The following is a 26,159-nucleotide window of genomic DNA, read 5'->3' as shown; positions in this document are numbered from 1 at the left end:
ACAGGCTCTGGAAACAAACGTCCTAGGTCAAACCCTTGCTCTGCAACTCACTTAGATGGAGTAGAGCATCAGGTCTGCGCCAGCCACTGCGCTAAGCACTGGGGACAGAGTTAGGAACAGAAGGGACCCTGCCCTTGCCATCACGAAGCTCACAGTCTAATGAGAGACACAAGTACTGTATACACACACACACAGATGCTCACATACAAACTGAGGGAATGTGCAAGATGCAATATAATTTACCGTAGGGGTATAATTTAACTTGAGGGATCAGGAAAAAATGCTGCAGGCAAAGGAGATAGATAGCGAAAGCTGAAGAATGAGGAAAGTTTCGCCAAGCACAGAAAGGCGGAGGCAGAATGTTCAAGCAGGTGGGGGAAAAAGAGCAGGTGCAAAGGCTCTATGGGGGGTGGGGTCGTGAACGGAAAGGAGGCCAGAGCAGCTGAAGCGCAGAGCTGAGCGATGAGGCAGAAGGGCACAGGTGACAGTCACATGAAGGGCTTTGGATTTTCTCTCCAACACAATTCAAAAGCTTTTAACCACAAAGTAACACCATGCGAATGCATCGTTAAAAGATTACTTTCCCTCCTGAACAGACAATGGAGTGAAAAGGGAAACAAGGGGGGAAAGTTAGGATGCTGCTTCAGTACTCAGGCCGGAGACCGGGCAAGAGAAGACAGTGGTTGAGAGCGTGCAAGCAATGGAGAGAGAGAGAAGGAGCCTTTGTGTTTTACAGTATTTTCCTCCCAAAAGCTCAAAAGCTGTTCAGACCTATCATCATGTTCGACTGTGTCAAGTCTGTGAGAGGCACAGGCACTGAGAGGCTCATGGCACTGATTCAGCAGAACAAACAGAATGAGATCCCAGAGGGTCTGATTCCTAACCTCGCCTCTGCTTTCTAGACCTGTGCTGCCAACATGGTAGCCATGGGCGAGTTATTCAAATTTAATTTTCGGCTAATTAAAATTAAATAAAGGAACAAATTCAGTGGCTCAGTCCCACTAGCCACGTTTCAAGTGCTCAGTAGCTACATGTGGCTGGTGGCTGCCATGCTGGACAGCACAAAGGGAACAATGTCATCACAGAAAAGGCTACTAGACAGCGCGGCACTAGACACATTGCTCCTAACCTTTTAGGGAAACTTCAAACTCACCCCAGAAAATACATATCACACAAGTACAAACAAAAAAACTGCAGTACACTCTCAGGGGCTTATGGAGCAGAAGTTAAGACCCATCTACAACCTCACGAGGTATAAGAATAATTTGTACTTAAATGAGAACAAGTTAGTTTACTTACTACATTCATTTAGATTTGCTTCTCTAGGAAAAGGTAAGAGATGACAAAGTCCTTAATAATACTCATAGAGAAACAAACATTTCTAGGACATGGCCCAAGATGTTGCCTAATTATATGTTAGGTTTCACAAGTTTGCTAGGGAAGACACGACCGGAATAAACCGCTACAGTCACACTGAATCTTACGGTGTGGACAGAAGCAGCTTTTAGTGCCTCAGTTAGGATGGAGTGGGACAGCGGACCAATCAGGCGGAATCTGTTTATCTCCATCGTCAAATCACTGAAAGAGAGAAAAAGCCTTAAAATGGAAACTTCCATGACATACAATGTCTGCGACACTGGCCAAGACAGGGGGAGGCTCCAGGGAAAAGGCTTGAGCGACTTCAGCCTGTACCTGACGGCAAGGCCTGTGGCTGCAGAGACCCACGAACATGGCTGACGGGAATCTCTCGTTCCGTCCCCGAAAAATTTTTTAACTGGTTTAGCATTGTCTCCATCATCTTTCCGTTTTCTCTTCTTGCCCACTTTCTCATCGGGCAGTTCAGTTTGGCTTTTTTCTTGGGACGGTGTCGGAAGGGGGTCGGGGAGGAGGAGAGTTGGTGAGACGGCTTCCGTACACTGGCATGCTGCTTTTACTTCCTCCAAAATCTCCTACGGATGTATTTAAACATTTCACTTCTAAGTTTTTTAACTTAAATATGGTACAAATTTAATGTGGTTTAGTTTGTTATTTTTTTTCCTCCTTTTAAAAATGTACATCTTTCTTCCTTCACAAATTAAACTAAACTGATCATCATCAAAATGGTGTTTTGGTTCTTCAGAGTAGTGCATGGCACTTGGAACTTTTTAAAGGAAACTCTAAATGTCAAACTTTAATGAAAGCAATACGATTGCTCTTACAAAATTTTTTTTTAAAATGAGTTTAAAGTAATCTACCATATAACAGCAGTGGTTATACTAAAAAGAGAGAGAAGCTAAGTGCAGTATTAAAAATCTTCAGAATTAATCAAAATGACTTATCATCAAATAGGCTCTGACAAGCACCTTAGGCACCAGTGAACCTTCAGGCAGGTGGAAGCATCCATTCAAAGGCAACATTTCAAGCCACTTGCACAATAAGGTTGGTTTTCATCTCTACTTATGGCTTAGTGAAAAATGAGTGGTCACAATCTGCTTCATTTCGTATTCAAACAACTTTCCTCCTTTTAGTAAAATACCAAGCTACGAGCCAAACTTTCACACCATTGTAATTTCTAAAGTACTGATTTCCAACAATTGTCAAGAATGCAGTAATGAGTGATGGGGAAATAAACTCAAAGATCATACCTGTTTAAGAGTTGGGTGAAGCCAGATCCACAACTGCCTGCTCTCCGAAACATCGCCAGGGGTCCTCTCAGGCTTCCAAATAAATGTCACAGGCCCCAACATGCCTTGGGGATATTTATTTGCCCGGTAAAGCACGAGACTACCTTGGCGCTTTCCAGACAAGCAGTGCACTGCTGCAAAAGTCAGCCCTGACATAAACAAAAACAAACCTTCATGATTCTGAGTGTTGAGACCGTAGTATTATTTCCTAACAGCCGACTTGTTATTTGTTGTCTCTCTCTGCATGAGGGATGAAGTCTAGGTTTTGATCACTGCTTAGATCAACGTGGCACACAGTAAGTTCTCAATAAATATTTTACTGAAGGAGTGGTTTAATGAGTTTTGAGTTTCTTCCTGCCTAAATGCACTCAACCAGCATAATGGCTCTATCATTTTACACATGACAATGTTGGAAATGACTGAAAACCACTCCAAGCTTTCCTCTTATTAACATACTCATTGGCAACAAAAACTGTCTCATGAATTTTTATGTATGTTTAAATTCCCAAATGCATACAGCAGACACTTCTTCATAAAATGAATAAAGAGGCAAAGACAAATATAGGGCTCAGACTTCAAACACGTTTACCTGTGTCTATGCTACACATTGGAGAAAGTGCCTTTAGTATTTCTTCTTCTTTGCCCTTCAACTCCAAGCAACAGTAGTAAGATAAGTCCTGCACAAAGAGAGAAACTTCATTAAAAACTTGGCAATGTACATGAGGGAAACTGCGTGAAGCCGAAAGTCACATCAGAAAACTTGCAGAGTCCAAGGCACAGAACAAATTGCTAAAACTACCATTGCACAACTCAAAATCTGAAATCTGTCTATTGCTATTACATTAGCAAATATTCTTAAACCAATTTAAATCAAAATAAAAATGAATTTCCATTTAAGTTGCAGTGTCCTACTTTTTATAAAGAAAATCTGTGTTTTATCCCATATTCACATACAAATTCTAAGTAGTGTAAAAACGGCTGCCTCTCAGTAAAGGATTACTCTTCCCTGAAACCTACCTAAGGTAAAAAATGAGAGTCATGATGTTGCAAACAATCTATCCCATAGTTCTTCCATGCTCATATCATATTCAACTTTCACTCGGCAATGTAAAAGGAAAAATGAGAGGAATGAGAGTAAGACCTTACCAATTAAGTAATATGAAGAGAAATCAAACTGAGCTAGTATCCTCAGTATGTTAAAGAATTATAGCCCTGGCTGGCTGGCTCTGTGGACCGGAACATCGGCACATACACCAAAAGGTTGCGGGTTTGATCGCCGGTCAGGGTGCGGACGGGAGGCAACCCCTGGATGCTTCTCTCTCATGTCAACGTTTCCCTCTCCCTCTCCCTCTCTCTCTCTCCTCTCCTTCCTCTCTCTCTAAAATCAAATACTGTATTTTACTGCAGACAATGCACAACTTTTTGCCCAAATTTTTGAGGGAAAAATAAGGATGTGCATTATACATGGGTAGTACTAAGGATGCCCATTATACATGGGCAGTGCTAAAACATGGGATTATACACACATTATACACAGGAGCACATGGAAGGAAGAAAAAGAGACAAACAGTGGCTGAATGGATCAAAAAACAAGACCTTTACATATACTGTCTACAAGAGACTTTGGATCAGACAAAAAGACATACCGAAAGCAAAAGGATGGAAAAAGACATTTCACGAAAACAGAAACAACAAAAGAAAGGTGGGGTAGCAACACTTATGCCAGACCAAATAGACTTTAAAACAAAGACATATGCATCCATATGTTCACTGCCCCACTATTTACAATAGCTAAGATATGGAAGTAACCTAGGTGTCTATCAACAGATGAATGGATAAAGAAGTGGTGCATAGGTACAATGGAATATGATTCAGCTATAAAGGGGAATGAACTCTTGCCGCTGCCACCACCAAGGATGGACCTAGAGAATACTGTGCTGAATGACGTGGGTCAAAGACAAATGGCATATGATTTCACTTACATGTGGAATCTAAAAAACAAAATAAACAAACAAGCAGAACAGAAACAGACTCACGGATACAGAGACCAGTTTGATGGTTGTGAGATGGGAGGGGGGTTGAGAGGGTGGGTGACAAAGGTGAAGAGATTAAGCAGTGCAAATTGGTAGTTACAGAATGGTTACAGGGATGTCAAGCACAGCATAGGAAACACAGTCTATAGCAGTGTAATAACTATGTATGGCATCAGATGGGTACTAGGTTTCTTTGTAATAAATGCCTAATCACTGGGTTGTATAGCTGAAACTAATATAATACTGTACACATCAATTGAAAAGCAAATTACTTGAGAAAAATTAACAAAAAATCATTCAAACAGTGATTTGCTAGTATGTGTATTTTACAATTTTTTTTTAAAGACTACTGTTTTGATGATTCTGCTACACTGCTCTCAAGAGTAATCAGAGGATACTAATGGCTTTCAAAACTGGGCCAAGACTACCCTGCCATTGAAAGACAGGCCCTCTACAAAGAGCAAATTTCTAAATACGTACTGGAAGAGAAAGCAACCAAATCAATGATGGGGGCTGGGGAGGGACAACCAGATCAATATGAGGCTCTGAATCCAACTGTCCTCTCTAATAGTTAAAACAAACTTGCCAGCACCCCTCTGAATCATAAACATCCAGAAGAGCATCTGAACACCACTCGGGGCCCATAGATGGTTCTCAAATATCTGTTACTGGTAAATGACTGCTAAATGAATCAATGCTGAATAGGTCTTGAACATGACCATCAAAACCCTGCATGATCTGGTTACTACTTAGTTTTCCAGAACTAACCTCGCCCTAATATTAGCCTTGCTGTGACTCTCTTAATCTTTGTCACGTGGAATTTATTTCAGTTCTTCCCTAGCTGGCTTCCTTTTGCCTCCCCCACTCTCCCATTTTCTTATTCCTTAGAGATCTGCTCAAACATCACTCCCATGGGGAAGCTTTCTTGTTCCTCTGTTAAGAAAGCTCATATAGTATTGCATATACCCCTTACAATTGTAGAGTTGGCTAATTACTTGATTAATGTCAGTCTCCCCTGATACCTTTAGGCTGCTTCATCTCCAGCATCTAGCAAACTGCACCATGCTTAGTAATTTTCTTTTTTTAATGATTTCAGAGATAGGACGTTAGCATTACATGAACTATTCTAAAAGTCTCTATCAGAAAGGGTCTAACCAAAAAGAAAAAAACATATTGGAAAGCATACCTGAAGGAGGCAACGGTTCGTCATAGCTCGGTAGCAGGCTCTGTGGCTCTTGACTGTCGGCCTCTCCCCAAGGCAGTAGCCCCACCTCTTGACCATGTGAAACCGCTTGGCGTGCCAGATGTGAGTTTCTAACCATATGTTCTTCTTTTGTCTACGGTTAAATTCTAGCACCCGGTTGATGTGACATCTTCGAGCTTTATGGCATTTGTTTTTTGAATGTTCTTTTTTCTGATGCACTGCTTTCTCTGCCTATAGTTTCAAGAAGAGAAGCAGGCCCAGTTTGCACCCATTTCAAAACGAAGCTAAGAGTCAGACTTAAACTAACTTTAGATTACGTGGAACACATTATAGACCCCATGAGTTTGCCTAATTGTTTAGCTTGGTGATTTCTCCAGTGAAAGCAGAGAGGGAAGCACCAGAAGGAGTGAAGATTTTAGAGGTGAACAAACCTTAGAAGGAAACATGTCCTTTCACTTGACAGTTGGGCAAGCTTCATGGATTATAAAGATGAGATGTATATCAAATGTTCAACTCAAGCCTATTGTGGCTAACAGTGTACTGGACAGCAAGAGGGAACAAATCCTATACTACTTTTTTGTTATTATTTTTACTGCTTTTTAACATCTTAAGATTATAACTAAACCCAAAACTTAGGACCAAAAAATATAAAAGCGAGGAACACCTACGCATTTCATGTTGGTTAGGTACTGACAAGTAAATGCTAAAAGCTATCACTGGGAAGCAGACTTCACATTGAATCTAGAAACTGCAAAATTCCTGTACTCTTTTCACTCTTAATCTCTCCCATAGCCAAGCTAAACTTTTGTGGAAAAAAACTCTTCCCCATTAGTCTGTGGGCCCCTTACAGATAAGGACTTTACCTTGATGAATTCTAACTCCACGACCAGCATAGTACTGGTAGATAGCAGGCACATAATACAAAAATTCTGAAACAACTAATAAACACATGGGTAGCCTAGATAATCTCAGAAAGTCTAAGCCAAAATTTCTGGTGAAGGGGAAAATAAATAAAAATTAAAATCAAGCTCAAGTTTTCAAAACCAAAAAAGTCAAAAGGCAAGTACTAGGCAATGATGCTGCCTTTATTATTATTATATTTTTAACCTTCTAACGCTAAGCTGGCCACACACCCAAAATGCCGAGTTAAAATTGTTTATTTTGTAAGAAGGTCAGAATTTTATTTTAAATCTGACAGGGAAACATCAACTATTCAATACCATTAAAAGAAAGGAGTTCCAAATACTATATTTAAAAGGAGTTGTAATATCCAACCATCGCTTACTTTTGTGGATGAAAAGCAGGTAGGAGAGGGGTAAAGAGTTAAACCAAAATACGCAAAATGAACATGTTGGTTTTGGTTTTCATTTTAACAAATTCCCATTTTATTTTAGGAACTACTAACTAAGATATTTACACTAAGTAAAACTGATACCTCTTTCTGAGCAATCTCCTGTAACCGTCTCGGAAGGCGTTTGACGTTGTGGCTCATGGCCCTTCGTCTCATGTGACGTGGCAGAGTCTGGAAAACCAGCGAATTCGAAGACTTCTGAGTCACTGCTTTCAACATAGCGCTGATTTCAGCAGCTCGAGCCTGAGCAAAAGTAGAGGCTATTGAAGGAAAAGAGCACCATCATTAAAAACTAGTCTTGAATCAACACTGTTCCAGTACATCTCAGAAGGAAGGTTTGGAGAACACGTGCTTACAATTCATCCACCACCCTAACCCGCTATTAGATTTATACCAATAGTGGTTATTTCTATAAAGATTGTGAAAATAGTCTTCAACTTTTATTTTTTCACATTCTCTTAGACTCAGTGTCACTTTTCTAATAAAAAAAAAGTTTAAAGTCAAGATTACAAAAAGCTTTTTAAAACAGAACTACAATGCAATATAATCACAACCATTTTTAAGTAAAATAATCACACAAGAAAACAAAAAAAGAGTTCACTCCCGGGTTTCCGCACAAACAAAACAACAAAAAAATAAAAAACAAAGAAAGGAAACAAGGAAAAAAACTAAATTTTAACAATGGTTTTGACTCCAAGGATTTTCTTCTTAATATTTTCTGCTTTTTCCAATTATGTGACTATAACTAGTATTAGTTTTCTTTATTGAAAACTAATTTTTTTTTTGAAATATATAAGAACTTTATTTTTAAAACTTTAAAACTAGCAACAATTAGAGGGGAATCTTCTTTAACTTGATCTTTTCTTCTATATTTGAAAAGTATCTCATCTTTGTTAAAATTTCCTTGGCTTTTTCAAAATCATCTTGTTCAAAAGCTCTGCTCACACTGTCAGTCAATTCTTTCTGTTTTGCTCTGACAGTAGATTCAATCTCTTTCATGGCAGCTTCATTTTGAGCCTCTGCGAGCTTTTCATTGATATCCATTATTTCCATGAGGAATTGCCTGTCCATTTCATAATCTGTTCCTTCAGGAATCTCTACTTCATGGAGCTTTAGAAGGTATAGTCCCCTACTCAGGGGAGCCAGAAGGGTCTTATAGGCGTCATTCACCAGGGTCGAATGCTTCTCTGAGAAGTCCTTTTCTCTCTGAGACCTCTGGCTGAAGAAGTCTGGGTGAATTAGACGCTGTATTTGCTGGTACCTATGCTGGAGCTTTGTAGTGTCAACTCTGAAGGAACGGTTGCAGTCCATAAGGCTGAAGTGGTCTCTAGTGGGGTCAGGTGGCTGCAGAGCCCGGCACTGTGGGCAGAAGAACCCGTCCCCCCGAATGAGGTCCCCTGGGCCGCCGCAGTTCCAACACTGGGGGGAGCTGTTTCCTTTTAGCGACGCAGCATTGCAGCTCAGCGGTCTCCGTCCGAGGACCCCTGTTGGCCACAACCCCCACAGCCGGGACAAGGTCCAGGTCCTACCACCCCACATCTGGCCCGTGGCCTATTTCGCAGCGGTCAATGGAGAAGGGAAAACCGGGAAAACTGCGGCCGACCAGATTAGTACTGCTGATTGAAAACTAATTTTTTTAAGTAAATAGAGTGCTGAGGAAATTTAAGTGAATTCCCCCTAGAAGGTACAAAGAGGCCAGAAGGCACCCCTAAGGTGTGTACAAGGACTATGGGGTGATGAGGTAGCAGGGGTAAAAGTTATGAGGGAATCAGGAGATGAGGCTGGAAAAGATCCCAGATATAGCTGCCTAAAGGTCTAGGTTGCCTTTAGTCCTCACCCAAGGATGTGTTTATTGATTTTGGAGAGAGGAAGGGAGGGAGAGAGAGACAGACATGAGAGAGAAACATCGATCGGTTGCCTCCCACATGTGTCCCAACCGTGGATCGAACAGGCAATGCAGGTATGTGCCCTGACTGGGAATCAAAACCCATAACCCGCTGGTGTATGGGGCGACACTCCAACCAACTGAGCAACACAGCGAGGGTTGGACTGCCTTTACAGTGCATCTAATTTGCTTTCATCTTTGGAAAGTGCCATGTTGAGGAGTATAAGCTGCATTTTATACTTTTAAAAAGGGGAGGAGAGAAGATTTTAAGTCATAGTGGAAGAGTCCACAAATAAGGACTGTGAGAAGACAGGTTAAAAAAAAAAAAAAAAAGAAGAAGAGAAATTAAAGAAGGGAGAGCAATCAGCCCCAGTCCAAAGGCTAGAGGTGAGAAGGGCCCGGAGCACAATGAGGAGACTCAGGAGAGCGCAGGGCCAAGGCACAGAGACAGCATTACCAATCTGGCTGCATTGGAAACAAAGGGCTCACAGTACGATCCATCCTCACTTCTTTACAAATACCTACCTGTTATATACTTGGGAATCTCCTGAGATGTGCCTTCAGGACCTGCTTTCCATCCTCCCTTTTTTTTAAACATCACTTTGGAGGATGACTGCTCCCTCACATCAGGCTCCAGTGGTGAATAGTGGGTCATTTTGGTTTGCCGCTGTAGTGCAGTTCCAGAAAAAGCATCTAGTATATTAAAAAAGAAAAAAAAAAAAAGAAAAAGAAAAAAAAGAAATATGTTACTCTTATCAGGATTAGAGAACATCTGTTGGGTGAAAACAGTGATCATGTTTTCAATCCTATAACTTCCCTGTAACATGGCTGTTACTATCCTCCCTTTAAAGAGAAGGATAGTGGGTAGGAAGACGAATTAACTTGACCAAGGAGACGCAGCTAACTTCTTATATCAGCATGACACATCAAAGAACCCTGGACAGACCTGCTACAAGGGAATTTTTCTCCAGATAAACAGTGCAACATGGATTTTAAGTCAACCCTCCTTGAAGTACTATAGTCCATGTGACTTTGCATATTCAGTCTTTTATCATAATTCTCTGACACACTAAAATTGGGAGTCTGTGCTAAATTTGAAAAAGAAATAAAAGCAAAATCTCTATACAAATGCCTGAACATTCAAAGCATTCTGTCTTCAGACAACATCAAACCCTTGTCTGTGAATAGAGAGATCAGTAGAGAATGTTAAGGATTCCTGCTTACTTCCAATAAGGTGCTAATTATTAAGCCCCTATAAATATGAAGCATGTTACAAAACATGCCATTGCAAGGTGTGAGTAAGATAACATGTCAGACACCGCACACACCATTCTTTAAAGTGTTCCCAGAACATTCTTGGTCACCTGCTCGCTATCTTCCCACAATGGCATTTTCTGTTGCTGCCCAATGAACAATATTACTTTCGCATCATTTTATGAGGTTCTAAAATTAGCACACAAATTAAATGATGATGACTGCACTGTATTTTTATTTTACAAAAACAAAAAAGAGATTCAGAAGTGCTAAGCGCCCTGCCTGAGGCCCTCCCCCAGCTGGAAATCAACCCCAGCCCCCGCACCCCCACTGCACTGCCCACCCCCTGCCTCCGTCCTCTGGTCATCTCTGCAGGAAAACTGAAACGGGGAGGCGGCTGGAAATGTCCCCATGGGGTGAACTGAATTCTCCCTCGCTCTGCACATGTCTACGAATGACCGCCAAAGTGTCATGAGTATTAATTTTAGGGTTACAAACTTTTGCGACTACGTGACTTTGCAAATAATAATGGTCAACTGTATCTGTTGTTACCTCAACTCATTTACTATTTAGATGATGACTATCAAAAGGTGCTGACGAAAGCAATTTGCTCCAAATGGGAGTGGAAAGGACATTGTGTGTCTTACCTAGTCTTTGAGCTCGGAAAGGTTTTCCGCCTCCGTTAGGGTGCTTTGCACCCCTATCAGCCACAAAGCCAGAGGATAAAGTCACATTGGTGGGCTGGTTTCTCATTTTCTTAGCATGTTTTCTTTCTTTTGCATTAGACATCTCTGGAAAGAAATTAATAAATTTAGAACAGGAGAAGGGAATTTCCATTCAAAAATAAATATAATAAATATTCATGCAATCGTATTGAGTCCAATACATAATAAATCTTTATTATAGGTGGATTAATGATATAAAAATGGTATCACAATATTGTAATCAAAATACTGATTTACAGCAGGAATTCATAACCAGAGCAATCTCTAGGGGAGCCATAAATGGTCTAAACACCAAAAACATGATTCAACAGAAAAAAATAATTCTATTGTCAGAAGAGACTGTATTAGTACAGTCCAGTTTACACTGCCAACTAAAGTCATATACCCACGGTGACGCTGCAAAAAGTCTGTTGAAAGAATGAAAAATGTGGTTAGAGGTACGATTTCCTACGCCATGATAAAATTAAATTAGTGAAAACATTTAATCAAAATTCTTAGGTGAAACATGAGCCACTGGAATCAATAGAACATAGAATACACTATTCTGGTATGATAACCTCTACAAAAACTGAACATAAATTATTGATGTTCTCATTTCTACTACTGAGATGAGGCCAGCTGCACCTTTAATTTGTAACAGCAGAAAGATTTCAATGTGAAGGAAGGATAAAGGACAAAATCCTGGAGGAACCTGATGAGTTTACTCAGTAATTCTCATTTCTCAGATTTGACATCCCTCTTTCTTTCTCAATAGTTTCAAACACCTGTTTTCTATTTTGAAATAAAATTCCCTAATAACATAACCTACCAGACATATAACTTTTACCAACACATGCCCTACAATGTGTGCCCTAACTGTAAAGAAAATAATTTTAATAATATGTATTTTCTGTACATAAATACTTCACAACTGCAGTAGATGACATGAAAAAAATGAAAAAGCTGTGAAAGTTCTTGAGCCAGAAGTAGAAAAGCCAAAACCTTAGCAGCATGTTAGGGCCAAATGAGGGGGAATAAACAGGATTTTCTTACAGTATTGCATTTTAGAAGCAAGGTAGGACTGGGGTCTTTTGTGTTTCACTACTGCATCTCCAGCACCTAGCCGGGTACCTTGCACAAAGGGCTCAACATATATTTGTTAAATGTACACGTGCACGCATAAAAGAAGTGAAGCGTGCTATAATGCATTATAAACAGAATTAAAAATATTTAGCCAATAACCACCTCTTCTGACACAGCGTGACTGAGCATCGGCCACGAGACCAGCCCGGGGGCCATTTGCGGGCTCAAGACCACTGCTTCCTTTTTGAAATCTGATCCCAGTCACTAGGGTTCAACTCACATCAAAGGGGAAGGAATAAAGACCTCTAAAAGCTCCAGAGGCAGCGGAGGATGGAACAAGGGAGGGGCTGGAAGGTGGAAAACGCTCAGATCTCAGCGCGGTCGTCCCCGGAACGACCCATCTTACCGCTTTAGGGCAGCGATTTTTAACCAGTGCACCCCAGGAATTTTCGAAACGTGCAATACCTGACCATTTGCCCTCTTTTGACTTAGGTTGTCAAATAAAAAATTGACAGCAGACAACACAATAGCTCCTGCGTGAATGAATCAAAATTATACCTATTTTTGTCAGATAGGCAAAAAATAATATAATTTTGGTATGCCACAGACTTTTAGTAATTAGGTTCTGTGTGTCATGAGATGAAAAAGGTTGAAAATGGCTGCGTTACGATATAAGGCGGGGTTGGGGGTACAAGCCAAGTCCCAGAACGGCCTCCCTTGGGTGTGGCAATATAGCAAAAAGAAAGACTGAAGGAGGTGCGGGGCGGCCAGAGCCCAGGAGCAGGAAACAAGACAAAAAAGAGAAAAAGGAGGATCTGAGGGAGAGAAGACCAGAGCGGGGGGGCGCGGTGCGCAGACCCCAGATGGGGGGCCACACACACTCTCCTAATGAACACCAGCCCCTCAGGACCTACCTGCCTGACACTCGGAGTCCCAGGTCAGAATCTGCCACACTCTCCTCCAAAACGACGTTTGCTGCGAGCGAGCGGCAGGGCGCATGCGCAAGTGCAGCCGCTGCCTCCACGTGGCCGGGAGCCCGGCAAAGACTACAACTCCCAGAGTGCTGAGCGAACCACCCCCGGCACGTGTTTCTGTAGGGACTGTCCTGGGCTGGTTAGTAGAGGGAGACGGGAAAGGTGCTGGAGTACTGGATCGTTCTCTCCCAGGGGCCCGAAGAGAAAACGATTAGTCATGTCGTCCTTAATCCGAAAGGTGATCAGCACCACGAGAGCCCCAGGGGCCATTGGTCCCTACAGGTAACTAGGCACGTGAAGCGCGGGTGGACCCCGGGCATGCGGAATCGGGTTCGGGACTGACCAGCCGGGATCACAGCTGGGGTGGGCTTCAGGGTTCCGCTAATCTTGTCAAATACGCTAGGAAACCTAGCCCAAGAAAGGGGAAAACGCACCTGAAAACCAACAATGAGTTAGAAGCGCAGTAGGGTGGGGACCCTGCGCTCCGGAGGAGTTTCCCCAGACTTGGGGTTTCTTGCTACGCCGCCAGCCAGAAAGTTCTTCTGGTTAGAAGTGGTCTATTTCAAAACTTTTTTCTCCTTTTTTATTTTATTTTTTTTGCGGGGGGCAGGGGGGTGTCGGGTAACAGTTTTCTCGAGTTATAATTCACATACACCCAAAATACAGCCCTTTAAAGTGTACAGTGCAATGATTTTTACTATACTCACAAAGCAGTGCAGCCTCTGCCACTGTGTAATCTCGAACATTTTATCACCCCGTCCACCTCTGCCCGTAGCCCCTTACAACCACTGCTCTCCAGTGGGTATCTATGGATTTGCCTGTTCTGGACATTTCCTATAGTAAATGGAATTCTACAATATGTGGTGCTTGGTAATTGACTTCTTTCACTTTGCACAACAGTTTTCAATCTTTTTCATCTCATGGCGCACATAAACTGATTACTGAAACTCTGCAGCACACCAAAAAAGGAGTTTTTTGCCAATCTGACAGAAAACAATAGGTATAATTTATTCATTCACACCAGGCAGCTGTTGTGTTGGCTGTTGTCATTTTCTTATTTGACAATCTGAGGGAAGGAAGGTCAGTGCCCCTGACTAAATAATTAGGTATTGCATGTTTTTAAAATTCTTGCAGCACACTGGTTGAAAATTGCTGACTTAGCATGTTTGGCTAACCCTCTTTCAACTCAAAGGAGTAAACCCCATTCACAGATGCTTAGCAAATCTCTGCACATCTACTCAAGACACCAGTTTTTCCAGCACATATACAAATGTTTTGTGGTTACGAATTCATTTGCTCATGCTTATTTCCCACTAACAAAGTCCAACACAAATCATGATGAAGGTCATTTTTAAGATTGCCCCACATGCTCTAGCTAAATATATGTATACTGGCTAGAAAATCTATCCTGCGTACATTTCCACTTTATGGGAACTGTTGCTAGGTAGAAAAGTTAATTCCTTTTTTAAAAGACTGTATTTTCTTACAATGTTTCAGCTTTAAAACAATTGGATCTTAATATGCATTCTTGTATTCTTTTATTTTCCTAATACAATTGTTGTTTTTAATTCTTCTCTAAAGTATATCCTGTAACCTTTTTTCAACTTTTTCTTTTTAAAATAGTCTATAATGTCTGTTCTCTGTTAAAAGGAACACCTCCACAGCTGAACACTTGAACTATGACAGACATGTATAGAGTACCTACCATCTGCCAAGCACTTCAAGGGACACAAAAATGTACAAGAATCAAAAAAGAAATATTTTCATTCAGTGCCTGCTATGGCAGGCACTAAGAGAACCACCTTCTTCTCTAAATCCCATCCCCATTTTACAAAAAGAAAACAAGTTCAAAATGAACTTGTCCAAGGTCAGTCTGTAAGTAAAAGTGACAGCTGGTTTTGAATAGGTCCTAACTTCCCCCTCTATACTACACTGTCATGGAAAATAGCACTTATATGTGGCAGAACAGTAACTGTTATAGCAGGGTTAGAGATAAAATGGAAAGGAAATTAGGGGGCACAGGAGATGAGGCATGGGGATGGCAAAAGAGGAAAAGAAATTGATGATAACTTGGGGCAGAGGAAGAAAAAGATTTAGGAAGTCTCCTTGTGAGACATAGTCCTTGAATTGGGCTTTGAAGGTTGGGTTTGCCATTTACAATACTGTTGTAAATTTGATTTTTAGAATATAGTTCACCCTTGAAAAATATGGGTTGAGCTGCATGGGTCCACTAATGTGCAGCATTTTTTAATACTGTAAATGTATTTTCCTTATGATTTGCCTAATTACCTTTTCTATACTTTATTGTAAGAATACAGTATATAGTGCATGTACAAAATAGGTGTCAATTGTCTGTTCTCAGCAAGATGTCTTTCAGTCAATAGTAGGCTATTAGTAGTTGTTTTGGGGAAGTCAAAATTTAGATGTGGATTTTCTGCTGTTGTGGGGGCGGGTGCCCCTACTTCAGCATTTTTCAAGGGTCAAGGTACTTTGTTAAGGACTTCAGGAAATCATGGGGTGAAGGGCATTCCAGGGAGAGGGGATGACTTGAGGCATAGAGGTAGAGGAATACATGGCATAAAGATTTTTGGGAGGAAGTTTTGGTAATCTTAGTACCAATTTTACTCTTTTTTTTTTTTTCATTTGCCAAATCTTTGTACCACCTATATTTTAATTTACTTAACACTTTTCTTTGAGGTGGCTCACTTTAACAAATTTAAAAAGGAACCTTCACAACAGTACTCTAAATAGAAAGCAACCCAGTAGAAGGCAACAGTAAAAAATAAATAAATAAACTCAAGTAAATAAACAACTATTAAATTCTAGCTAGATCCTGCAGTTGGCTCAGAATCCAAGGCCTGCATTCTCTTTGTTAAAAGTGACAGGTTTCTTTAGTTTCTTTTCTAAACATGATTATTTTTACCCATGTCATCAGAGGATTGAAGCCCTAAATGCTAGTATTCATTGGTGCTTCCGCAGCCTCAGGCACTGTCCTAGGTGCTTTGGATGCAGTTACTATCCCAGTCCCCATTTTTCAGATGATGGAAGAGAATTGAAAGGGAATCATTTTCTTACTGTGATTCAATGTTTGCGTGTGACATACACTTTGAGAAACACTGGTTAGGAGTTGGACTTTAAATTTTTTTGTGTTGCCTCTTGCTAAAAATTAGCTTTTAGCAAAGTCTGGATTGTGATGGTTTCCAATGATAAACTAAGAGTATAAACTTTATTTTGTATGCAGTGAGGAGCCATCAAATGTTTTTGAAGAGGAAGTGACATGATCAGATCTCTTTTAAGAACAGAGTTCTGGTAGTAATTTGAGAAGACATTAAGAGTAGTTAAGGGAACATTACAATAAAAGTAAAAATCAGTAATCTTTTTACTTCTTCTGCCCAGTGGTTTTACCTCAGAACAAAAGTGACCCTTAACAAAAACAAAGAAATTATAGAGCCTGGAGCCTACACCTTCCTGGATTATGCGCTTTGTCCAAGAAAGCAAGCATGAGACTAATACCCCTGGTTGACTCGGAGATGGGTCAACTGTCATTATAAAGCTGCAAGCAAAAAAGAAGGCAGGCATTGTATGAATGTGCCAGTATGACAAAGGAAAACCATCAGCCAGCTTCATTGTGGGGAGATTTTTCAGGCCATTGTGCAAGACTCTTGTGCTTTTTGTGTATCCAAAGTGGTACTAATTTTCAATATTCTGTGAAGGAAGAAACACATTCCAACTAACTAGTGATATCCTGATAGAGTGAATTAGGCATGTTTTATAACCATTGGAAACGGTGTGTTTTGTGCATGGAGTTTGTAGTTAGTCCACTTGTGAGAATTCTGGGTCTTCTCCAGGAGGAATTCAAATGTGTTGAACTTTCAGTCCCTGGCATTGAGATGGATGGGGTGTTGTCACTAATTAGCTAATCAGCTCAGCACATTTTAGGGACACCCAAGGACAGAACCTTGAGAGATTTCAACATCACGGTGCTATTACATAGCTTTTCATTTTGTTAGCACACCATGCAAATAGTCATACAATCTTGAAGTGAGAGTCCATGTGGCATAAATTGTGATGTGAGAACTATTTCTAGGATGTTTTTGAAGAGTGTTACTACCCTTTGACCTGAAAGTAGAACAATAACACTTTTAAATTTTCTGGAGCCTGACTTGTCTATGGCTAGTAGGATTCTTATGCTCAGGAAGGGTCAACTATCCAATTATTTTTGTGAACAATCTCTTCTAATTTATAAGAGATAACTCACTTAGCTCAGATACTCTCACAGTTTCAGGGCTTGCTTTTAATTTTCTGAGAATAAATGAGTTCCTTTTTATGGTTAAAAAAACAATTGTTCAGTGATAATGCACATGGGTTTGAACTATGGGGAGAATTAAAGGTACTTTTCAAAGGGTTATGGGTAGCCTAATTCTACACAGAACAGTTAATAGAAAGCGTTAGCTGATGGTACTGTTCAACCTGAGAAAAGCAGACACATTAACAAACTCAATAGCTAATCTATTTGTGGGCCAGGGTAAAAGTCAGATAGTGGAGAGGAATTCCTAGACTTTCTAAATCCTGTTACCAAGTTTAAATTTACCCTCTTCAGTTCTCCAAAACCCACACTAAAAACCAGTAGGTCCTCCAAAAAAGATACTTTACTGACAGCCAAAGTTGTCTAAGCTACTGAGTGGTTCGTGAGGGAGCAAAACATTGACAAGAAGCTATTGTGTTCCCACTATGTGTAAGGATTCACCTAGGCCCCGCACAGCCTGAGACAGGAAGACGCTATCCCTGCCTTTGAGGCGTGGCGGTCTGGCACACCCCGAGATAGGCAGGATCCTGCGCCTGGTATAAGAGAGGCTCCACCAGAGAACCTCATGGGCTACGCATATATAGGAAAGAGAACTTTAAGTCCTTTGGTGGACTCAGCAGATCATTAATCAATCAATAAGGACTTAGAGCTCTGGACATATTATACACTTCAACTAACATAATAGCACTCTGGAAACCTGAGATGGAGAAATAAATCTTGTTTCAGAAGTCTTTGATTCCAGTAGAAAATAACTTATTTTCAAGGCTCTTTCACTTTTTTCCTCCTCCTGTTAAACACATTTTAAATGGCAAATCTGAAAAGACAAAAAGGAAGATTCTCAGGTGTCAGGAACAGAGAAATCAAATCCAAGCCAAAAGAATGAGCTGATGTGAAAAGCCCTTGAGGATCTGAGACCCAGATACAGGCCTTAGGAGCTGGGGTTCTAAATTCCCACTTGAAAATAGAAAGTGATGTCTTAGGTGACATTCGAGGTACTGGAAGGAGACCCCTCCCCAGAGCCTAGAAGAGCCACAGAGAGAAGCTGGTGAAAAGAGGACTAGAAAACTATCCACCCTGTCAAAGCAATGAGGAAGTTTGCTGTATGCCATGGGCCTTGTGTTGTACAGCATGCACAACACATCAAAGGCAAAGAGAAGACATTACCTAGAAAGGCAAGACATCACTGACAGACATCACATTAGCAATGACCAAGGCGAGAGGACCATGCAGAAATCTTAAAAGTGCTGGAAAAACTAACTTCTAATTCTACAGCCAGCTAAATTCTATTTCAAAAGTGAAGGAAAAATAGACATTTTCGGTTCCAGTCAAAAAATTTGTTATTAAGCCCCCACTGGGCTAAATATACCTCAAGTAAGGAGCGTGTGCAACAAAAAATCGTGTAAGTAAATCTAAGTAAGCCCTGACTGTAAAGAAACAAAATATACAGAGATGGGGGTAGGGGTTTGGGAGAGAGATTAAGTGAAAACACAATAGAATTAAAATGATAGGAATAACAGGAGGGGAGAATTGAGTTAAAGAGTCTGAAGTCCTCCTCGTACTATTCAGAAGAAGTTGGATAAACTTGAGAATTTAGAGCAAATATGTATGTAAAAATGCAAGAGCAATTACTAAATTAGGAAGAATATAAGTTGCCTTTCCTCCAAGCCAGAAGTTTAGGAAATAAGGAGAACTCAATACTTCGTAAGTCAGAAAAAGAGAAGGAAAAATCAAAGCATGAGATGTAGAAAAGTTGAGAATAAGATAACAAATAACTCTTAAGTATATGAGTAAATACATTATTGTAAACAGATTAAGCTCTCCCAATTTAAAAAGGATGCTTAGATTAGGAGGAACGTTAAATTTAAAAGAAACAAAATTAATTCCACAAAAATCAACATCAATTAGAAGGGTGCTAGTGTTTCTCTTCAGTAAAGTCTAATACAGTAAGCAGAATGGTTTTTAATATGCCAGTGGCTTTAACAGTCCAGTCAACTGCTACAGCGTCGTGAACACCCTGATTCATGAAGTTATGTGAGCAGCAAGTGGAATCAGTTCACTAGTGCGTGGAGACCTGCTTGTTGGAGAATCAGCGAACTTCTCTGCAACAGAAAACAACTTTATACTCCCACTTCTCAAGAGAAGCTCTTAACAAGCAGTGATTCAAGGGATAAAGTGTGACTTTAAAGACCTTGGACAAGACTTCTTTCATGATCTTTGACACAGTCTTTGATGCTAATGTAAAAGCAATGATTCATAGCGACCTATGGGCCTCCTTCCCTCCCCAAAGCTGCAGAACCAGATGTATGACCAGGCACTCCAGCAGTTTCAATGGCAGTCCACTTTTCACGGTTTTCTCTCTCCGTGGTCTTCACAGTTTCCACAATGGGTTCACAAAACCAGAATTTTTAAAAAGATTTTATTTATTTATTCTTAGAAGAAGGGAAGGAGAAGGAGAGGGAGAGAAACATCTTTCAGTTCCCTCTTGCATGCCCCCAGCCAGGGACCTGGCCCGCAACCTTGATATGTGTCCAGACTGGGAATCAAACTGGTAACCTTTCAGTCTGGACGACACGCAACCTACTGAGCCACACCAGTCAAGGCAAAACAAGATTCTTGATGGCATCAGCATGCTTTTAAAGGATAAAAAAAAACTAGCTTCATTAAGAAACATCAGAATTTCATTTGGTTACATGCTGAAAGAAAATGGCATAACTTTCAATTCCTTTCAAACCTTAATTTGAGAGACTACAGAAAAAAAATGCCAGTAATACTGGAAGAATAATATCACCTGAAAGAAGCCCTCATTGTTCTGCTCCCGGGCACAAACCAGAGTTCAGAGAGCTTCACCAAGGCCTTTCTGATCCTATTAATTAGCTCTCAAGATTTTGTAAAATTAGGCTTTTGTGTTGGGAAAAATCCAAATTTAGGGAAGGTTCCAGCCTTTCCAATTAAACCACCTTCTTATCAAAAAAGTTCACACTTGTCCAGTATATTTTTCTGGCTGGGAAGACAGAGAGCTTCTTCAGCTTTGTTGGCCTCTGGCTTCTATTAGCAAGAACCTTGCCAGACAAGAAAAAGCATGACTTTGTATCTGTCCCTGCATACTCAGTCTTTAGAGTAAGATCAAAGGATACACAAGGTTTGTCCTACTTTTTCATTGTATTTTTAAAATATTTTTCCATTTAAACTACACTCTGCATAAATAGAGATGGCGTGGTAAATTTTCCTTGATTCTTAAACATGGGAAACTGAAATATCTCCACATGTGTAGTAACAATGATAAATGCACATAGTCAAACAATACACTTTATTTGCCCATTTTTATTGGGTTAGTTTTCTTTGTGGTATTGAGTCATAAGAGTTCTTTATATATTCTGGTACAAGTTTTGTGTTAGATATATGTTTTGCAGATATTCTCTCCCAATCTGTGACTTGTGTTTTCATTTTCCTAAAGATGTTTTTCAATAGGCAACTTTTTAATTTTACTGAAGTCCATTATTATTTTTTTTAATTTTGCACTTTTGCTTGTTGTAGCCTAGCAAAGAAATCTCTTAGCAATGCATTTTATATTTATATTTTATCTATACACTGGATTTCTGTTCATTGCAGTCAAGCTGTGTTAGTGGACAGGACCATTTACGTTTCAGGACAGCTGGGCTTGGACCCTAAGAGTGGACAGCTTGTGCCAGGAGGGGTGGCAGAAGAAGCTAAACAAGTAAGTCCCTCTCCGCCTGTGAAGTTTTCTTCTCTACTACTAAGGAGTATTAAAAATCCGCTTGGGTGGTTTGTTTTGAGAGATTACCAGATACATACTTTTTAAGTTACCTACTGATTGGTTTAAGACAATTGTATGTCAGTAGAAAGTTGGAAATTTAATGAATCATTTAACGGGGGGCGGGAGGAGGAATCCTTCCAAAGTGACTTTTAACCTGAATTATTGGATATTGACTAAATTTATTATGGTATCCATTTCATAATATATCTTTACATCAAATTCTGTTATATACCTAAATTATTTACATACTTAAAACTAATACAATATTTTATGTCAATCATACTTCAGTAGAACTGGGAAGGGGGGCTGGGAATTATTGAAATCAGGTAACATCTTGCTGCTTCCATGAGGAATGGGAAATTTTTTTTTTCCGGGCCACTGACTTGCACAAACGACCCCCTCACTGCAGAATTAAAAGTCAATACCTCTTAGAGAGAAATATCAAAGATTACATGAGGTATTTTTTCTAAGACTGGGGAATACAATCTAATCCAATAAATAGAATTAAGTTATAATTTAATGCATTCACTGAGTCATTTGGAATATCCAAAGACAGATAATAACCTAAATGGCCATCCATAAAGAGCTAGTTAAATGATGTAAGTGAATTGCTTCTTGGCTTTCCTCCAGTGGAATGAATCTTCCTGAAATGTGGTGAGACATTTTCTTCTTTTTTGCATAAAATGATTGGGTCAAAGTCTTTTCCTCAGTGCTAGAATGCGTGAAGTTCTCAGTGCCCAGTAAGCTGAAACAATAATTTCTGGGGTTCCTTATGCTGTCACTTCAATACCATAAATACAAGCTAGCAAGCAAGCATCAAAACATGTTTTCTTTTAAGTAATATTTGATTTTAAAGAGTTCTTTTTCCTTTTTCTCAAAAAAAAATATATGTATGTATATATGTATGTATGGCAGTCTGGCCTTTAGAAAAACATAGTTTTTCATCCTGTCCTTACCTTATTTTTTTCAATTCATTCTTTCCACTTTTACTAGTCACACTATAATGTTTGATGATATTTTTTATTTAAAAAAAAATTAATCTGCCCTGGCTGGTGTGGCTCAATGGATTGAGTGCCCTCCTGCGAACCAAGAGGTCACTGGTTCAGTTCCCAGTCAGGGCACATGCCTGGGTTGGGGTCCAGGCCGCCAATCGGGGGTGTGCAAGAGGCAACTGAATATCCTTACATTGATGTTTCTCTCTCTCTCCTTCCTTTCCCCCCTCTCTAAAAGTAAATAAAATAAAAAATCTTTAAGAAATAAAAATAAAAAAATGAAATAGACTTCCTCTAAATAGGTAATACATAGATAGGATAAAAAATTTCAAAAGCTATAAAAAGCATATACAGTGAAAAGATGTCTCCCACCCTTATTCTGTCCTCCCCAGTGTCCTTCATCACCGTTTCTTATCTATCCTTCCAGAGACAGTTACTGCTTATACCAGCATAAATGCATGTATCCTCAAAACAAAAATTTTTTAACATATATATATGCTCATACGCGCACATACAGATGGTAACATTGTGCATGCTGCTCTGAATCTTGGTTTTATTTCATCATGTAACAATGTATGTTGTAGACCTTTTCATATTAATTTAGTTGTATAGATCTAGTGTGATTTATCTTATATTTATTGAGAGGTGGCCCAGAAAGAGGTGAATTTCCTAAAAAAGGGAGAATTTTTCTGCAACAGAAGCTATTTACGGAGGTATTAGCAAAAGACGATCAATGAATTGAAGCTTTACCATGACATCAGCGCCTTAGGCCTTCCCTGTCTTGCTCCCCAGGCTCTTGCAAACATTGGTGAAATTCTGAAGGCTGCAGACTGTGACTTCACTAATGGTGAGCTGCTCGGCGTTACTGTAATTTCTGTTGGATAGTTCTTTGCTCTTCTTTGAAGAACGCATGACATCCAGTAATTTGTCATGCCACATCTTCGTTGCTTCTTCAAGTAGTTTTAATTTCACTCCCATTTTAATCAAGACAGTCATAGAAACATATACTGTTTGTTAAGTAATCTTTTGGATCAGACCAAATAGCTAAGCCTAATGACAATGTATGTATCTTCTAGTGGTAAAAACAACTGTTTTGCTGGCTGACATCAATGACTTCAGTACTGTCAATGAAATCTACAAACAGTGTAAGTAATCTGTCTTCATTACCATTTTCCATTTTAAAAGAGGAATCTATTAACGCTAATGAATGTGCATTATGAATTAAGTGTGAGAGGAGGTGTTAAAGAAGTGGTCATAGATGTTATCCTAAAAGAATGGGTAGTCTGATGGGACACATCGAGTGTGCCTCCATGAAAAAGATCCTGGGTATTTATACTGTATTCCCTAGAATGATATACAATAACCCTAGGAACCCATTTCCCTGAAGCTTAATCTTGCTATACACCATTCTCGGGCTTTAAACCCTCCTAATATATATATATATATTTTTTAACACAGATTGTATTTTTGCTATGATATGGCCTAGCCACCGTCTCTATTTTGGCTCACTCAGAATCATTAGCTGGTTAGCTACTTAACATTTCTATGCCTTGGTTTCCTTATATGCAAAATGAGGGTTGTCGGAATGCTTAAATGAGTTAGTATACAAACCCATTAGAGCAGCTGCGGGTATGTTGTAGGCACTCAGTAAATGTTGTCTCCACTTATTAGCATTGTTGTCTTAGTGGGGCAAATGGGCGTCCCGACTCACTGGTGAGAGGAGACAGAGGAGTGACGTGGAAGAAGCATCGTTCCTCACTCCGCCCTGGAGAAGCGGCCAGGGACCCGAAGTTAGCGGTGAGAGCGCCCGCCACAACTGCTGGAGATGGGCAGCTGTTTCCTATTTAGATCATTAGTTTCTAGGTATAACTTTAAAAACAAAACTCCTTTCATATCAAACAAGATCAAAGTATCAGAGTACGTGAGTATTTTCATCATTTTTCCAGAAAGCGAAGACATTTTATATCATAGGAGTTGCATGGCGAAGTATTTTATCAAGCAAACGTGAATGTAAGCCCCTTTTTCTCAATGTTGCTTGTATCTAAGAACTGAAAAATCTATGAAGCATTTTCCAGTCTTGATTATCCAGTATTGAGTATAGTACAGTATCTAACACTAAAATTAATTTTTTTTTAAATTTAGATTTCAAGAGTAATTTTCCTGCAAGAGCTGCTTACCAGGTTGCTGCTCTGCCCAAAGTAAGTACACTTTAAGATAACTAATGCACACAATTTTTAATTTCTGCATTGTTTTCTGAATATAACATACTAAGCAATGTAGCAGGAAATTTCTAAAAGGAAAATAAATAGTCCCAGCTTTCCAGGGACTTAAAATCTAAAAGGAAACACCTAATATTACATACATGGGAGAGAAAAATTAAGAAACTTAAGAAATTTTAAAAATTAGTGTTAAAAATTCAGAAAATTAAAAATTAAGGCCACACATGAACACAGCACAGAGTGCTTAAATTGTAAGAAAAAAGTAAAATAGCAGCTCTACTGTTGTAATGTTACTTAGAGACTATAGAAATCGAGCTAGATTTGTGAGTGGTTATTTTAATTATTTTAACTGGTGGTTACTTGGAATTTTCAATGTCATCAAACTTACTAAGATATTAGATACAGAAGGAGCTCTGAACTTGTAATCACAAGATGTGGATTTGAACCTCTACCATTTAGCTTTGTGTCCTGGCACAGGTTAAATAACCTTTCTAAGCTTCAGTGTATCAATCTGTGAATTGAGGAGAGAACACCTGTCTGTCTACTAGAGCTTCTTTGAGAATCACGTGAGCCAATGTATATGAGCGTGATTAGCCTGGTGACCTGGTAAAAAGTTTAATGTTAAAGATGCTGTCTTGCTCTATGTTTTTAGTAGGCATTGTGGAACTCTCCTAATTTTTAAAAAATGATCTCAACATCGCTTCCTTATTTTCCTCACAGGGAGGCCGTGTTGAGATTGAAGCCGTCGCTGTTCAGGGCCCTCTCACAACAGCTTCCCTCTAAGTGGACCGAGTGTCATTTAGCCTGGAATTTTCACAGTGGTTTTAAATTAACATCTTAATTTTTATAATCAATGTTGGAAAGTGTAAGACTGACTAAAATATCAGAAATATTATGGAAATGCCATATAATAAGGGGAATTGAATGTGAATTGAAAATGAGATTAATCCAGTTACTAATATTATAAATTTCACTTATGCACTCATATTACTAGATGTGAGGAGAAAAAGAGAATATACCTAGTTCAATTAAATCCTTTTAATTTAATATTGTGAGATATTTCATCCTCATGTCAGATACATGATTCAGCTTTTACCTGAGTAAAATTAAAGATTTAAATGTGAATGGTAGAGGTAAAGGAGAAGAAAGTGGACCAAAATTTTATACGATTAACATTTTTCTAATGGAAATAAAATAGACATGCAGATTTTCCTTGATGTGATTCTGTCCACTTATTTTTAACAGTTTAATTTCTACACTGGAGCACATTACCTAATTAAAGATGGAGACCATGACGTTAAAACACCAACTTCTTTTTTCTCAAAGCTTTTTTCTAATTTCATACATCTTTACACTGTTGTAATCAGACTATGTGTAACCATTTTGTATTTGTACTTTAAAGTCCTTTAACATTTTTAGACAACTGCTACATGAATACCTCCATGTTGTAGAATAATTTTGCACAAAATTATATAGATTGAAAAGTAACAGTCTCCTTTAGCCACTCCGTTCCACTTACCTCCCCAAAGGGAACCACTGCTAAGAGTTTTGAACGTAACCAAGCAGATAGTTTTCTCCTCATTTCATACCTGGTCATTTAAGTTTGGTTTTGGCTTGTTTATGTAACTGGAACTTTACTGTGCATACAGGGGTGGGGAAAAGTAGGTTCACAGTTGTTCATATGGGAAATAATACAATGATTAATAAGTAATAATA

The 26,159-nt window shown here is 39.4% G+C and overlaps 3 protein-coding genes across 3 annotated transcripts in view; 1 reads left to right on the top strand and 2 right to left on the bottom strand.

Annotated features, from left to right (window-relative positions):
• Nucleotides 1-13,261, bottom strand: part of POP1 (POP1 homolog, ribonuclease P/MRP subunit) — a 31,576-nt gene extending 18,315 nt beyond the window's left edge. The window contains exons 1-9 of the mRNA XM_054590308.1: nucleotides 13,092-13,261; nucleotides 11,038-11,181; nucleotides 9,662-9,829; nucleotides 7,336-7,511; nucleotides 5,883-6,131; nucleotides 3,253-3,340; nucleotides 2,625-2,812; nucleotides 1,693-1,949; nucleotides 1,485-1,578 (exon numbers count right to left, since the gene is read on the bottom strand). Coding sequence (XP_054446283.1) covers nucleotides 1,485-1,578; nucleotides 1,693-1,949; nucleotides 2,625-2,812; nucleotides 3,253-3,340; nucleotides 5,883-6,131; nucleotides 7,336-7,511; nucleotides 9,662-9,829; nucleotides 11,038-11,181; nucleotides 13,092-13,176 — 1,449 coding nt within the window. The 5' untranslated portion in view covers nucleotides 13,177-13,261. The remainder of the gene's footprint in view (nucleotides 1-1,484; nucleotides 1,579-1,692; nucleotides 1,950-2,624; nucleotides 2,813-3,252; nucleotides 3,341-5,882; nucleotides 6,132-7,335; nucleotides 7,512-9,661; nucleotides 9,830-11,037; nucleotides 11,182-13,091) is intronic.
• LOC129084236 (iron-sulfur cluster co-chaperone protein HscB-like) lies at nucleotides 8,027-8,816 on the bottom strand. Its single transcript, XM_054590310.1, has one exon. It carries the CDS (start codon nucleotides 8,788-8,790, stop codon nucleotides 8,083-8,085), a length of 708 nt encoding a protein of 235 aa, XP_054446285.1. The 5' UTR covers nucleotides 8,791-8,816; the 3' UTR covers nucleotides 8,027-8,082.
• Nucleotides 13,262-13,273: 12 nt separating the features above from the next.
• On the top strand, nucleotides 13,274-25,655 carry RIDA (reactive intermediate imine deaminase A homolog). Its single transcript, XM_054590311.1, has 6 exons — nucleotides 13,274-13,433; nucleotides 21,067-21,172; nucleotides 23,017-23,071; nucleotides 23,301-23,369; nucleotides 24,367-24,422; nucleotides 25,164-25,655. Exons 1-6 carry the CDS (start codon nucleotides 13,369-13,371, stop codon nucleotides 25,224-25,226), a joined length of 414 nt encoding a protein of 137 aa, XP_054446286.1. The 5' UTR covers nucleotides 13,274-13,368; the 3' UTR covers nucleotides 25,227-25,655.
• The last annotated feature ends 504 nt before the right edge of the window (nucleotides 25,656-26,159 follow it).

This window comes from Pteronotus mesoamericanus, unplaced genomic scaffold, assembly GCF_021234165.1.
Source record: "Pteronotus mesoamericanus isolate MK-2021 breed Mesoamerican mustached bat unplaced genomic scaffold, CSHL_Meso_final scaffold_174, whole genome shotgun sequence".
NCBI classification, from domain to species: Eukaryota; Metazoa; Chordata; class Mammalia; order Chiroptera; family Mormoopidae; genus Pteronotus; species Pteronotus mesoamericanus.
This window is presented reverse-complemented; position numbering and strand designations above follow the sequence as displayed.